The sequence below is a fragment of the Rhamphochromis longiceps genome, linkage group LG1, assembly GCF_057381845.1.
Source record: "Rhamphochromis longiceps isolate RC_006_pf linkage group LG1, R_longiceps_female_GT1.1, whole genome shotgun sequence".
Classification (NCBI taxonomy): domain Eukaryota; kingdom Metazoa; phylum Chordata; class Actinopteri; order Cichliformes; family Cichlidae; genus Rhamphochromis; species Rhamphochromis longiceps.
Genome location: NC_140557.1, coordinates 31,135,983 through 31,152,182, shown reverse-complemented (window position 1 = coordinate 31,152,182; position 16,200 = coordinate 31,135,983). Strand labels below are relative to the sequence as shown.

At 40.6% G+C, this 16,200-nt stretch overlaps 1 protein-coding gene across 4 annotated transcripts in view; it reads right to left on the bottom strand.

The window, feature by feature from the left end:
• znf609b (zinc finger protein 609b) overlaps positions 1 to 16,200 on the bottom strand; it is a 90,197-nt gene that overhangs the window by 49,105 nt on the left and 24,892 nt on the right. For 3 of the 4 annotated variants that reach the window (XM_085405983.1, XM_085405975.1, XM_085405992.1), the window contains exon 2: positions 15,250 to 16,136. In XM_085405983.1, the coding sequence (XP_085262109.1) occupies positions 15,250 to 16,008 (759 nt within the window). In that variant the 5' untranslated portion in view covers positions 16,009 to 16,136. The remainder of the gene's footprint in view (positions 1 to 15,249; positions 16,137 to 16,200) is intronic. The other variant, XM_085406001.1, reaches the window with a different exon arrangement.

The following is a 16,200-nucleotide window of genomic DNA, read 5'->3' as shown; positions in this document are numbered from 1 at the left end:
TTCCCCCAGCAGGCTGGTGTTTTCACTTTTAAAAACTTACTGTACAGTAGCTGTTCAGCATCAAACAGAAGACAGAAAGCTACAGGTAGAAACCATCTGGTGGATATAGTGGAGCATTTAGCAGCTAAGGAACCAGGAATTTCCCACAGGATTTGGTAGAGACCAAAAACAGACCAAAAAGAAAAAGGTTGCTGTTCTTGTATTCACCAGGTAAACAGAAATGCTTAAGATGTATGAAATTTGCAATGGTTTGCCAATGTGCTCACCAAATCCTCTAAGAAAAAACACAAAAAGGAGCAGGGTAGTTGAGAGCACTGTGCCACAGCACAAATATGTCAAAAGAAGCTGTAAGATGATATAAACATGGCTTCCCAGAATGCATTGAAACTGGTATAGTGGAAAAGCGATGGCTCCATTGCATTCAGATTAGGGCTGCACGATTAATCGTTAGAAAATCGCGATCTCGATTCATACTTATGTGCGATCTCATTTCCAAATGACAACGATTTAAAAAAAAAAAAAGAGAGAGAGAGAGAGAGAAAAGACGACGACGATTGTACCGCATTTTGATCCGGGACGTAATCTGCATGAAAACAAGCGCTCACTCTTCCTGCTCAACAAATGACAAGGGCGGAGCCTTATACCACGTGATACAGAAGCTGTGCCGTGTGATGCTAAAATTAGCAGGGAAAAAACAACGGAGAACACGTCAGGGAAGACGAGAAAGTGACAGGAGAAAATCCGTCCCGGTCAACCACCCAAACATCAATAACGGGAACCTTATACAGTGCTTCCCTATACCCGTCGAACTCCCGCAGGCACAAAGAAATTACGGAGGCTATCACTTATCACCTGACCAAAGATATCATCAACACTGTGCAAAACGAGGGATTTAGGAAAATGATCAACACCCTAGACAAACGCTACACAGTGCCGTCCCGCAACTATTTTTCTATTGTTGCACTACCTGCTCTATACACACAGCGTCGAGCAACGGTGGAGACGGAATTTCAAGCAGTACAACATTTTGCGGCAACAACAAAACGTGAGACATTTGTTGTTTTTATGTTCATTTATTGTTTTTATGTTCAGTCTCAACTGTTACGAAGTTGATGTGCAGCTAATAAGTGCAATAAATATTTATACTGGAAAAGAGAATCGTGAGAGAATCGTGATCTCAATTCTAAGCAAAAAAAATCGTGATTCTCATTTTATGCAAAATCGTGCAGCCCTAATTCAGATCCCTATTAATATAGGATCTTGTGAGATCTACAAATTAACAAGACATCTTTACTGTGACCTGTTTTCAAGTGACAAGCAAAGTCTATGTTTTCCTCCTCAAATGTTTCCTCCTCAAATGGTGCAACACTAATCTAAAAGGAAGCTGTTTGCAAGAAAGACAATGTGACTTGATCGATCAAGTATTCAGTGAATCTCAACGATGCAACATTTCATCATGCAGCTCAGTTGTGTAAAAAGTACAGTTTAGTAGTCTGCATGTGCACATATCTGATTAACTGCCAAATGACACAGCATTTCATTGCTGAAAAATGGTTGCATCAGATTAAAGTTGTGTTTTGCCTGATGACATTACATTTGTTGTTACATGGTGGAACCGCCACGGTTTCCAGCAAAACAAATAAGGGTTTCGAGCACGCAGGGCAGTTGTGGAGGCTGCATGTTTTCCCTTGCGTCCGACTGCGTTTTTTCCAGGTGGTTCTTGTTTCCTCCTTGTCCACACACATTCCTTTTTTGTGTTTTGGGGACAATAAAATGCCTTTCTGTATAAATGAGTGTGCTGACCCCGGGCAGAATAAGGCTTTCCTGTGTATCAGCCAATGGTAAGATTCCTAAAAGTTCATTGTTTATGGTGGGTGAATTATTTCCAGACGTACCGCGCCACCAGTATCACAGTCTTACCTGTGACTCAAGTATAAATATATTATATGAATGAAACAGACTGCTAACCAAACAGATGTGGAATAAGGATGGGAGAAGAGCACGGCAAGATAGGATGAACAACGTTTTGACAGGGGACCCTTTCTCTTCCTACAAAAGATAATGCAATTCTTCTGTATTCAAGGACACTGATGCAGTCTCTAGTGAGCGTATCAGCATTCATAAGAGGACTCTGCTGTGGCAGGGGTGACTTTGATGCATGTGGTACTCTTGTTTAAGGAAAGGAAACAGCATGAGAAAATCAAACCATCATACACTGGAGACTATAAAAGCCACTGGCACACAGCCAGTCGTTGGAGAGAGGCATAACCAGAGGACAACCTACATTTATCACTGATGGCATTTAAGGTTTTTAATATAGTAAATCATGGACATTCAAGTAATTTATAAGACAAAGGTTGCCGAAGTCTGGAATGCAGGTGCACAAAATTGAGAAGACTTTCTGGAGAAAGAATGCGAATGCAAGAGTAAACTTGCAGAAAATATTAAAAAGGTATAAAGTGCCAAATGTAATATTTATTTAAACTTCAGTCTATAAATTCTTTTTAAATAGTCCCCCATCCAGTAAAGCCAGACTTTGTCACTATAACTCTTGTATAACACTAAATATTCCCTGAGGTGAACATGTACTTTTGAGTCACTTGTAACTTACAGCTGCTTTTAAATGGTTACAACTTTATTAGAACTTTTAAAATATATATATACTATATAGTGTTATTTTAATGGCCTTGCCCCTTCCTCTGGCCCTTCTGCCAGCTACATAAATTTAAAATGTCACACAAACAGTGACTGACAATTTGATGCCAAAGTCAAATAGTTACATGCCATCAAGGTTGGATGGACTTGGCAGCAAAGCAAGACTACAGTTAGGGCAGGAGAACAGTACAACCCAGCCGTGTTTGCACAATTAATGCACATATAGTTTGTTTGTTTATGGCTCTCTCTTAAAGAGCATTAGGCCAGGGTGAGGATTTAAGAGCTTTAGAGGTGACATAGATTAAGTTGTTGGCGTGAGACCCAGGTCAGTGAGCCACAAGATACTTTACCTCATATTTAAATCTTCATGTGTTCAACACTGACATCGTACTCCTTTTGTTGCTGAACAAAAATATACTCTTCAAATTTGCCAGAACATAACGACGACTCCTGAATCAACTATACTGACAGTCTTATTTCTCCGTACAACTGAGTCTTCTACACCTATAAAGACAAGTACATGTATTTCCAGATTCTGGGAATTTTTCACTAACAGCTAGTAACACTGAAACATTACATCATTAGTTTAGTATTTTAAAACAATGCTAAATATAAACCAGTTCCAAAATCATTTCAATATGTATGGTGCAAGGAATCTGTTAACCCCTAAATGTTTGACATTGGTCCTAAAGGACGGACGTGTTCTCCCTTTAATTTCTATCAGCAGTATAATCCCCTTTTGAAACCCTTTTTAGGGTGAATTAGAAAGGCCCAGTATTCAAAGAGATGAGTGTGGAGAAGGGGGCGGGAATAATCACAAGGGCCTAGCTGTCTGTGTGGATTAGAATGGGAAAGAAAATCCTTTCATCTCAGATCTGTACTTCCAAGCTTGGAAGCATGCACGCACGCACACTCGCACGCACAACGCACCAAACCTCCAAAGTATACTTCTCGCAGATGAAATCAAAAGACTTCTATACTGATATACAAGAAGCTGTTATTTTAAACAGACCATATTCAATTATGCTTAAAATGGGCATGACAGTCACTGGATTAGAGAAAGGCTCGTATAAAAGCTTTGCTCTCGAGGCTGACCTCTCCGTTTGGCTCTCAGGCACGACGTTGCACAGAGGAGGGCAAGCACACGATCTGACTGGCTTCTCCGATTTCTCGTGCTGAAATGTCAACTGCTGCTCTATTTTGGGCAGATAGCCTTTTGACATCCAGCAAAATGTAAGGAGACGGATAAACCGGGAGAAGCTCCTCAGTGAGAAAACAATCCAACGCCCCCAAACAACATCATCTGACAGATAGGAAAATGGATTAGCCATTATGTGTATTTGCTCACTTGTCTACCTCTGCGAGGGTTTATAACAGAATGTAAAATGACAAGCCTACGTGAGCGCAACCAGAGTTGACACTAAGAGGAGAGACTGTAACGACATAAATATCTTACACACCCAAACATAAACATTTAGTCCAATGGCATGTGTCTTGTGTCAGTGCGATAGAAAATGGCTTATTCTGACCAGAGCTGGACAGAAACAGAGTTTGAGACAATAATGCTTTATGAACAAATCGTATTAATGGCTTTATGGGGTTTATTGACAGAAATAACTGAGAATACTTCTGCGTCGCTAAATAAGACTCTGAAAAAACTGCACCCCAAAACTTAAACGGTACAAGCATGCCATACCAATCGTGCATACTTGTTTTCCCAAAAGGTTATTCAACCAGTCGAGTGGTATTTTTAGGACAATTACAGATAATCACACAGTCAGTATGGAGAGCTGTGTTATGAGTCTGACTTGTCTAAACAGTAGCGAGCTTTAATATGTAAAAATAAATAAATTCCGACTGTCTCTTCTTTCCAAATCGCTTTTAATATGGGAAGAAATTACACTACTTTCTGGGTCGAGTGTATCTTCCTGACTGTGCTAGTTACTCTGTAACAGCTGGCTGTTGGTTTATGTAGTCTAACAGAAGAAGATAACCCGAAAAGAAGGGGAGCGAGGCATTATATTGTGATGATTTTAAAACACAGCAACATCAGTCTATTCAAATGGGTCGCTGCATACTTAATTCCTCTCAACTAGAACCCGACTAATATCTTAGCAGGGCTTATATAACAGCCAATATTATGCATCTGCCAATCTATTGATAATAGCATTTATGACTGTCTTTCAAGCACTTTCTGAGTATTTATGTTGCAACAACAAGCTGATCCACGCAGAGTGTAAAACAGGTCATCTGCAACTTGTTGTGACAATAAAACAATATTACTTTTAAACCTCACTGTCATGTTATCTTAGTAAGGACTCATAAATTACTATATATATATATATATATATATATATATATATATATATATATATATATATATATATATATATATATATATATATATATATATATATGGGAAACATGTTTATATTTTATGTGTTAGCCAATACACTGAACTTTTAAAATCACTAAATATCAGTATCTGTCTTATAAATCCTATATCGGTCAGAGTCGATATAAAAATCGATAAACCCTCATAAACGTTAGATTTTTCTGGATCTCATGTGTAACCACAATGTGCTATTAAACGTCTTGCCTTCGGAAAAAGTGGTTAAGTGAAAAGTTAACGGTTGCATGGGCAATCTGAACTTCTGAGACATGGCAACAAGGGGATGATGCAATGTGGTGAAGAATTTCACAGCAGAAAACGTGAACCCCCTGCACTCGTTTCGTTTAACAAACTGCCTGCAAACAATCCCTTTAAGAGAGTAAAGGGGAGGGGGAGGGGGGGTGGCAAGAAGCAAGTAATCCTCTCTATAAACACTCCTGCTCAAACATTGCCTTGCTGTTAACTTCCTCTTTGTCACACTAAAAACGTTCCACAAGCAGCTAATCTCCTGTACTACTTTCTCATCAAATGTGCTTCATGGTCAAACCTGTTTCGCTATTGATAATCATTTTAACGAGCTTCACCAAATATGAGGGGCGGACGACAATAGAACAATGACTTGAAGGTGAAAATTCTTTTCACGTGGTCAAAACAATAGAGGCTGCAGAGAAACAAAGCCTTCTGAAACAAATGAGAAATCCCCAAACATAGTCTGCAAACTCTTCCACAAACACAGCGAGTCGGTACAAACTTGCGAGCCACCTTTTTCCTCATTGGGAGAAAATTCCTGTCGAGGGAAGATGGGGCGGCGGTGGTGGGGGAGCCACGTCTGCTCCTCCCCACTGTGTGGGTTTTGTTCTGCTAATCAGACCACATGCCTCAAGGATTCAGGAATCCGAGAACTCTCAGCCAGTTCCTCTCATTCCACATACAGCCGCAGCAGCCTGTGACAAAGTATTCAGTGAGCTGTGGAGTTAAAGACTCTATCCATTCATAACACCGTTCAGCCCCCCCTCCCTCCCCCCTCTGCTAATCTCAGGCAGTTCTTCAACCCCACCACCACCAACGCCTCCTCCTCTTACCCCTCATATGCCCTCTTCACCACAGCAGAGCCCTTTTTTTTATCTGTCTACATACTGCACGCTTGGGTCTGAATAGGTTCATGGTTTATTATTAGACCATGGCACCACAGCTCACCCCTCGACATTTTAATAGAGAAACCCAGAACTGAGTATACACCGAGTCGGTGCAATGAAACTTTTTGCCTCCTCTTTGCCTGCTTGTGTTCCCCCCCCCAATTCTTATTTTGGTTTATTTCCTCTCTGTTCTCCCCTCCTGGGCTCTCTCTTGCTACTCACGCATTGAGAGGCGAAATGAGGCACGCTGGAAATTTGCAGGCCGACAATGGAAGACAGCTGCTCTTGCTGCATAAGTCTTTCATGAGCTGAATTAGTTGTACAAGCCTTAGCTACCCATCCCCCCCTCCCCCAACACACACACACACACACACACACACACACACACACACACACACACACACACACACACACACACACACACACACACACACACTCTTCCCTCACAGCAAGCTGATCCAGACACAGCACAACACACCTCTTAGAAAGCTTAGGGAAGAGAAAGACAGGGAAAGAAGAGACAAAGCGTGATAGGGGCTTTGTTTGACACATCTGTGATTGCTTTTTGCTGAAGTACTCCTCACATGTTTCATCTCCCTGTGGCAAACATTCACATTAATTCTTAATGAAGTTTTTAAGGTTGTGCTGCACTGTGTCAGAGAGAAAGAGTTCTCTTTTTAAACAAACAAAATAAAAAACAAACAAACAGAACCTTTTTTCCCCCAATTAACCTGATGCTAAATACATTTACCCAAACTAAAGCTAAAGCTCTTTTCGCCTGCACACACTGTAACAATCTCCTGGTCAGAAATGTACAGAAAGTACATTTTTGTCTATCCAGACTATCCACTGCTCCCTGCACTTGTATACCTTACTATAATTCCTTTGGGACAGGTATCTATAAATCTCCTGGTTCAACACGACCATACAAATGACCCAAACAGAGCACTTTGCAGACAGAAAAAGAACCTGAAAAAACCTGATGAAAACCTGCCGGTGTGGCTCATTTTTAAAGAATCTGATCTACAAAGAACAACCACGACTCTTTCAAAGTCTTCTTTACTCCTGATTGCGCTTACGGTAAAGTCAGTCTTTCCCCATCCTGAATATCAAAAGTGACAACAAATCCCAACAGCGTTCAGTAAGCACACAGATGGGACACAAATCAAACTCAACACTCACTAAGGTCAAGGTGAACACAGACTGTTTTTGTGAATTGGAAAAGACTTTCCAGTATCAAATATTTCCAAACAGAAAGTCTGCGGTCCCTCTCGACAAGGATTTCCTGTGTAACATGACTATAAACTTTGTGGGCTACAGCATTCTTCTCCTAGCTAAATATGTGAATCAGTGGTCTGGTGTGGAAGAATCGTTTATGCATGCTGGCTTGCGCAGTGACAATTCTCTAATGCAGTCTTCTTGGGTTACAGATGATGAGCAACACATATAGCAATGTTCAGACTCAGTGATGCATAGCAGAAGTAAAACTATATCTGCTCAGACAGGCCCTACAGATGCTCATTGTGATGAAAATACGATAAAGAAACTACTCCAAGGAGGTTTTTGAGATAACACTTAAACAACTCCCAAAAAAAACAGTGTAATATATTTTAAAAATCACTCCACATAAATCATATTACACTGAGGTCCAATGTACATCATGTAAGACACTTGAAGTGATTTGGAAAGATGAAGACTTTTCAGCAGAAGGAGAAAAAAAAATACCACAAGTGCAAACAATTTGGACGCCTAAAAAGATTGAAATTGCTTGGCAGGTTTTTGGGTTCGTATCAAATGACAAGAGTGAGCCAACAATCTTGGAAGCTGTGTGGAAGTTTTGTGGCAGCTTGAGATGGAAATTTATTTTCATCTTAGTATCCGTCCTCAGTATCTACTAACAACTGCTCTAGTCTGCTAATCTCATAAGTATGCTAAAGGAAACAGTAAAATACTAGCTGTTAGGTGTAAAAGTAAATATACATTTAAAATCCTGTTGCAGTGTTTTAAGGTTAAAATATTGAATGCCTACACATCAAAAAACACATTACGTGTGTTTTGCTGTAGTTTTTTTGCATTGCTGTGACTGCACTAGTCATTCTGAGATATACTAGGTTTTTAATTTTCACTGGTATGTCAGAAAAGGATCGTATACAGTAAGCCTTGAACATGTGTGGTATGCCTGGTATTCATCATAGTCTGCAGCAAAAAGGAATTTCCCCAGGACATGGATGTGAAACTATGTAAAATTAAATCTGTGGGGCTTTCAATTTCTTAAAAAACAAAAAAACAAACATTCATTCTAGTTTAAAACTTCTACAAGTTCATTATGTACTTCCTTGATTTTTTAGGCAGTCTTGTGCTTTGTTTTGCCAACAAGCTCAAAGCATTACATGTGACAATGAAGGCCGCAGCTAACGGCACACACAGAAAACAATTAATGGTCAAATGGTTTCTTCCTGTTGTAGCAAGGGACTCCCTGAGGCTGCATGCTTGAAACAGACAAAGAGAGTGAGCAGGAATCACAGCACAATGAACTAAAGCTGCTCCATACTACGACATACTGTGAAAGTTTCTGTAGACTCCAACATTACTCATATGATTGTGCTGGATGTAAAACCAGTTGTGACTACAGAGTCTGAATGTGAATTTGATTTTTTTTTTTCCCAGAGCATACATTTTATATATCACTCAAATAGATGAGGAAAAACATGACCTATCATTTTACTGAGAACAAAGGCACGGTTAAGGCCGATGATTAAACAGAGTCATTTCTTTATATTTTGCTAAGCAATATATAGAAATATGTAGTGTTTGATAGTCAGTACTTGGCATGGCCACCTTTATTTATCAATACAGGCTGAACTCTCTTATTCAGCTTTGTTGTGATTTCTTTCAGGAACAGTTCTCCAGGCTTCTTGAAGGACATTCAGAGCTCTTCTTTGGATGTTGGCTGCCTTTTTGTTCTGTTCTCACACTGCTTCAGTAATGTTTTTCCATCTATACTTTAGCCCCTTTTTCACTAGTACCTAATTGGATCGACTGAGCACGGTTCACCACGGTTTTCAGGGTTTCTCATTAGGTGACAGTACCTGGTACCAGGTGCTAATATAGTACCTGCTCGGTCGGGGTTCCAAGCGATACGAGCAGGTGCTAAAATGTGATGTTGTTAGACTGCATGCCACCGATTGGCTGGTCAGTGGCGTCGCTCGCTGAGTAATGAGTTTGTCTCGTTCACGAAACTCAAAACCGCCATTTTTGAAACCCGGCAAAGAGGGAAATGAATACAAAAAACAATTTGGTGGTATTCAATTGTAATGGAAAACCATTCGATCCGAGTCAAGTGGTGGCGAGTTGTGGCAAGTCGATCCAAGAAGGTACTAATGGAAATGGGTCTTTTTAACTGCACTGGCAGTATGTTTTAGATCACTGTCATGCTGATAAATGAAGCTGTTGCTTATTAGATTCTTTCCACATGGTAGATCAAAATCTGATGGCACTATTCCATCAGCTTTGACGTGATCACTCAAGACCACTGGCTGAAACCATGACAGATGGCTGGAGATACTTCTGTGCGCCTCTCCTGACCTCCTCCCTATATAAATGGCAATTTGAACTCATTCTGGATTTTTTTTCCTTTTCTTATGGACATTACTTTCAGACACTCTTCATCTGCAGCAGATAATGTTTTTTTTTTTTAGGTCTGCCCCTGCCCGTCCCCCATCCAGTTTCCTCATATTTTTAAGATGAAATTGCACGCCATGTTGAGATATGCCAAGTTTCTGGCTAGCTGCTTCCTGCTTTCTTTACTGTAACTGCTTTACAAACATAGACTGAACCCATAAACGTCTTGAGACACTACCCAACTGAGATCATGCAGTCAATGTAGAAATTAAACCATCTTTAACCTGCCACTTCCCTAGTTCAAAGTCTGTGATGTCTTAGAGCACCCGAGTGAGAACGTCGCAGGTAATTGTCTGGTAAATTCACAGTGGGTGGGTGTCCTGTCTCCTCCGGCTTTAAACAAGCAACTCCCTTGCCTAAACTAAACAGTATTTCCAGTAATAAGGGCACAAATAAAGCAGACCATCTCCTATTATATGCTACATGCTAGTAAAGACTGTGGACAATTCCCTGACCCAATTCTCCCAAAATTCTCTGTAGTTCATGTGTGAAAACATCTTAAGTTGAGACAGATTAGTCAGCTGAGCAGTGCAAGGTAATAATTAGTTCACAAGATCTGTCACGTAACCACACTGTAAATCGAAGTATTTAAAGCTCCTGTAGCATTCAATCCTGCACGTGAAAACGCTTCTGAAAAAACGGGGAAAATAAAGAACAGCACGATGCACAGTTGCACTTTTTCACAGGACAGAAAAGGGAATTATTCTGTTAACAAAGGATTAATTCTCCTCATACATACACAATTGGCTTTACCAGAACATTAACGGGTAAGTTAACAGACTCTTTTTGCAATGAGCCTGTTGGTGTAATTCGTACCCCTTCTCAAAATAAATCACAGTCCTCCTTCTGTTCCACAGCCTTTAAAATCCCTGGCACTACTCAAAAGGAATGAGTCGTAACACAAGAGCAACAGTCCATCAGGCATAGGCAAAGAGAAAGAACTCTGCCTTTCTTCTCATGATATCCCTGAACTCACCGAGCTGGACATCAACAGGAATGCAGAGCTGTATTCAGGGCTCTTTCATTCAAGTGCAGTCTTTCCCTTTTCTGCCCACGTTTCAAAGTAGCATTGCCTATGTAATTTTCCATGAGAGCTGCTCCATTTATCAAGGTCGGTGGCACATCGAGGAAGCTGACGAATGCCTCACTCCTCTAGGTTTGTATAATGAGAGGTGGGAGAGTGAGACACACTCAGAGGTAGTTAGCGCTTGTACAAAGGAAGTAGAAAAAGAGAAGGCTTTGGGGACCTTTAACTTAGGACATAGGCAATGAAGCCAAGCTATTACACCTCTGCCATGGAGAACAAGATTACTAGTGAGACAGATACTGATTAATGCTTGGATAAGCCATACAAGATCTTTTAAACTAGATCTTTCAGACAAGCTGTAACTAGGCTGACAAATATCCAAATTTGCTTCCTAAGAATCTGCTCTATGGTTAAACTCTACATAATATACACATTCAAGCATAACATTTATATACAAAAAGCATTCAGACTTTGATACAAATGCCATATTACCCTGTAAAGCTTCTGGATGTGATTAGGTAAAAAGGGAAGGCATTAAATAACAGTGTGCAGAAGGCGGATAAGCAAGTACTTGTGATGACTAAGGGGAGTTGTGAGTCAGTTCAGTGGTCGTTTTTCACATATTTCCCCCCCCCATCAGATTTAGTATCAATTTCACAGGCAGTAAAACAAATGTCGTCAGTGGACGCTGAAAGCTGGTGAAATTGGCTTGTGTACGATGAAAAAACAAAAACAGCATCCAAAATTCACTCAAGTCTGTAAATATTTGGACAGTTGACACTATTTCCAATTTTGCCTCTGTGCACCACCACAGTGGATTTGAAATGAAGCAATCAAGATGTGATTTATGGAATTATGGACAAACCAATGTGATTATAAATCTAAGCACTGTTTTTAATACTTCTCAGTGACTGCCAAAAAACGTTTTGCCAGACATTTACAGAATCCAGCTTCACTCGCTGCTTGTTTCTACAACTTCCTGCCTTTGGTTTAGTCTTCAGTTAGTGAAAACCATGCTTATCTGGGCTGAGGTCTGGGGACTGGAGCAGCCATTTAACATCATTCAGTTTCTCTGCCAAAGAAGCTCTCAGGTTGCGTTGGCTGTTATGTTTCAGGTCATTATCCATCTGTACAGTTAAGTGCCGTCCTATTAGTTTCCATTAGCTGCTATATTTGCCCATGCTATAATACGTTATTCACCATATTTGAGAGAGGATGTACGCTTCGGATCCTGGGCTATTACGAGTCATTTTGTGGCAAAGGTCAGGTCTAATCAGGTCTTTCAGTTCCTGGGTGTTACAAATGGTTTCTATGCTGTGGTAAACCATTTTTACTTGCATTTGCGTGCAGGATTTTGTGTAGATGACCTGTACCATGCGTTTCAATTACATGGGGAAAAAAATGGAGCAGGATGCGCTATGAGAAGAAGAAAAATCAGCACACGCGTTGCAACGCTCTGGGCAATGTTTGCTGGGGTATTTGGCATTCTGGCATCTGCGTGGATACTTTTTCACAGGTACCACCAACACAAAAGTTACTGCACACGAACCACACATCTCTGAGGTACTTGATCAACAGTTATGTTTACTGAAAGCCAGTAAGGAGAAAAGATTTCAAAACCAACTCTATGTCTACATAAGGATTGATTATGAGCCATGAAAATGAGAAAGGCATAATTGTCTACACTAACAGAATAAAAACTAATGCACAATAGCTTGATCTCCTAGTGCTAATCAATACTTGTGGTGTTTACACCACATACAATGGAAAGGAATGCACTAGCATTTATCTAGCACTTTTCTAATCTTCCCACTCAAAGTGCTTTAGACTAAAATTTAATTATACATTTATACACAGCTTTCTTCTTTATATTTTAAGCACTTTATTTATCTCGCATACACGGTAATGAATGCCTTTGGATTTTAGATAGACTGCCCAAAGGAAATCCATGTAGGTACAGGAAGACCTCTGTTATTAGACCTCTCTCTGCATTGAATCATACCTGTTATTAATCTCTGTCTCTCTTCCACAGCATGTCTTTTGTCCTGTATTCCTTCTCTAACCCCAACTGATCGCGCAGCTGGCCCCGCCCCTCTCTGAGCCTGATTCTGCCAGAGGTTTCTTCCCGTTAAAAGGGAGTTTTTCCTTCTCACTGTCGCCAAAGTGCTTGCTCATAGGGGGTCACATGATTGCTGGGGTTTTCAGTATATGTATTACTGTAGGGTCTACCATACAATATAAAGCACCTTGAGGCGACTGTTGTTGTGATTTGGCGCTGTATAAATAAAACTGAATTGAATAGAACACGCAAGCTCTGCAGGAATCAGGAACTTCCTTGCTGTGCAGAACACTGATAATCATTGCACCATCATGCCGCCCATGGCAACATTTCTACTGCCAAACAGACCTATCGCAACTGTCGAGGTCTGCATCACTGCGACATGTACATTTAACGCAAAGCTGTAAATCAGGCATTAGGAACAGATGGTGTCCCTAATGAGTTGACCAGTGAGTGCAAACTTGAGCTATTTAACAAAAGGAAATCAATAAAATAAATACATTTAAAAAAAAATATTTAAAAAGCGAATAAAATATTCCTTGAAGTGGTCCTTACTTACATGTAACAAACAGCAGGTTGTAGCCTACTTCAAATGTGTTTGAACTAGTAATCACTAATGGTTATTTTACAGTTATTATATTAGCTGTGCTATTCACACATCAATCCAAAACAACTTTGTATTAAGAGAGCTAGCAGGTTAAAGGCTGGCTAATTTCCAGTCAGGCGGCGTCACACATTTGTGTCTCTATCGGTTAAGTCCTAGAAAAGCTCGGGGCTGAAGAGCAGGGCTGAAAGCAGCTTTTGTTTGATTTTATTCTTTGAGGTAAATGCACTTTTGATGTGTGTGGTTTTTAAAAACACATCCATTAAACATTGGACACCAAATGAAACAGCTCTTCAAGCCAAAACTGATGAATGCAGCAACGCAATCACATCCCTTTCTTTCCTCCACCATCACACTTTCAAGGATACATTTAATCAAGATCGATATTTAAAAGCAGTTGTGACCCCTCTCCTTTATTCAGCGCAGTGAACCAATTCACGAAACCTTTTCATTCGAAATACATCGCAATTACAGAATTCACATTGAAATTTCCTTTCGCGGCACTCGACAGCTCTACAGCTTGTGCTCATGTCTGGGTGTCCTGGATTTAAGGAATCAAACAGGCTTCCTTACAGCCCATCCCCCATGCCACTTTCAGAGCAGCAGGAAAAACGATGAAGGCGTGCTTTGCACCAGCTCCCTCCCCCACACACTGCTCCACCAGGCATTGCTGGGGCTTGTGGGATTAAGAATGGAACACGATGACAGACAAAAACAGTCCTCAGCACCTCCCTGCTCTGCTGTCTTTTATACTGCAAGAGCATGAAAAGGCTGCTATGAGGCATACAATAGAGACAGTGATAGATCAACTCTAGTGAACAAGATAAGTGTGGGTGAATAGCTACACGGATCTTTATATTGTTCCTGTATGACAATGTCAGCGTTGAAATTGTGCGAATAATAAAAAAACGAAGAAGAAATTTTGACATTTACTTCACTTCACAGGGATTATGTTATGGTTTTGCGTGACAGTGTGCATTACATTTTAGTCAGCCACTGGTACTTTACTGGCTCATGTGAAGCACATAATACCTTTGATTTCAACTGAGGCTTGTTGGCATTTATTTTTAACATGGAATAACCATTTAAAATAAGCAGGCAATTATCAATCCTGCTTTCAAGAACAGGGGGGAAAAAAACACTGCTGTGTGGGCCATTTCCTGTAGCTGGACTCAGCATCTTATACATCAAGGGTACCCTTTCTCATCGCATGGTAATAAAAGAGAAATCAGCAGTTGGTCTTTTCTTCTGCATCACATGTCAGACTGCTTTGGGGAATGTACATTTCCAAGCCTGCAGAAAGCAACAGGCCCTTATGAGCACAATTTCCAGAAGTCTACAGTATTAAGCACTACTGTTTTTATTTCTCTATGATAAATAAAGCCAGTGCTGTTTCAAAGATACTTTTCACCTTATAAACAAGGCGAGCATTCTTCTTGCCAACACAGATTTCGATAGAAATAGAAAATATTGTCAAATTTAGCAGGCTTTAGTTAGGATAAAAAAAAACATGTATGCCAATATGTTTGTTTTTTCTAGGAGACTAATGAATAAAAACAAATTATTTAATGTCAAAGGTACATTTCGCTAAAACGAGAAATTAAAAAATTCTTTTCACAAGGACAAATATAACCCAATCCAGTGATGCCAAACAGATATGTGCAAAGTTAAAACCAAAAATAAAGGAAAACGTACCTTTTCATTTTTTACCTTCTTTAACGTCTTGCATTCTCCATTACCATTCTCCACCTCCTCTGGTTCAGTTTTTGTAGTCAGTGCTGGTACTATCCCAACAGGTTCAAGTGCAATATTCCCCATTTGATTGGCATCTGCCAAGTCTGCTGATTGCGTGTTCTCAAAGGATGCGTTACGACTATTTCCCAAAGCAACCTGGGCTTGAGAGACAACGTCCTTCTCTGTGACACCTATTGCAACGACAGGGGCGCCATCTGTTTTGTCCTTCTTGCTTTTCCCACTAGCCCCGTCTTTCTCTTTTTTACCGCCGAGAACACCTCTGGAGGCTTTTCCCACTTTTTCCATGTTCTTCCCAGAGGTGGAATTGTTGCCAGCAGCTGCTGCACTTGCTGCTGTGCCTGTTGGCTCCCCTTGAGTCCGCCCTGTAGTTTCTTTTTTACCCCCATCTCCAGCTGAAGCTTTGTTATTATTGTCTTTAGAGTTCTTACTGCGCTTGTATTTGGATTTACTTTCCTTGCCTTGAGAGCCAGACACTGGACTAACAAACCTGATGTTGTCAGGCAATGCTGCAACTGCACTTGGTGGTGCCGCCATACCGTCCTTGGTGCCAGACATCTCAAGTTTGTCCTTCTCTAAGTCAGCGTCAAGGTCAATAATCAGATTTCCAACACCGATATCCCACTCATCCCCGCTGTCGTAAGTGTCCACCGCATTAGAGTCCACACCTTTCCCGCCTGCAGTGCCACCACTTAGGGACATTTTAGTGCCAACGGCCCAGGATTGCCTCAGTGAGGTCCGACACCCTCTTAGACGGTTGGGACACAGGGGCAAGGGTTAGAGAATCCTCACGGTCTACTTGTTCCTGTCCCATTTAACCACATTTTACCCTAGAAAAAACAGAAGCAAGAAAACACATACATTAATCTCATATTTCAGACACAAAAATAACAG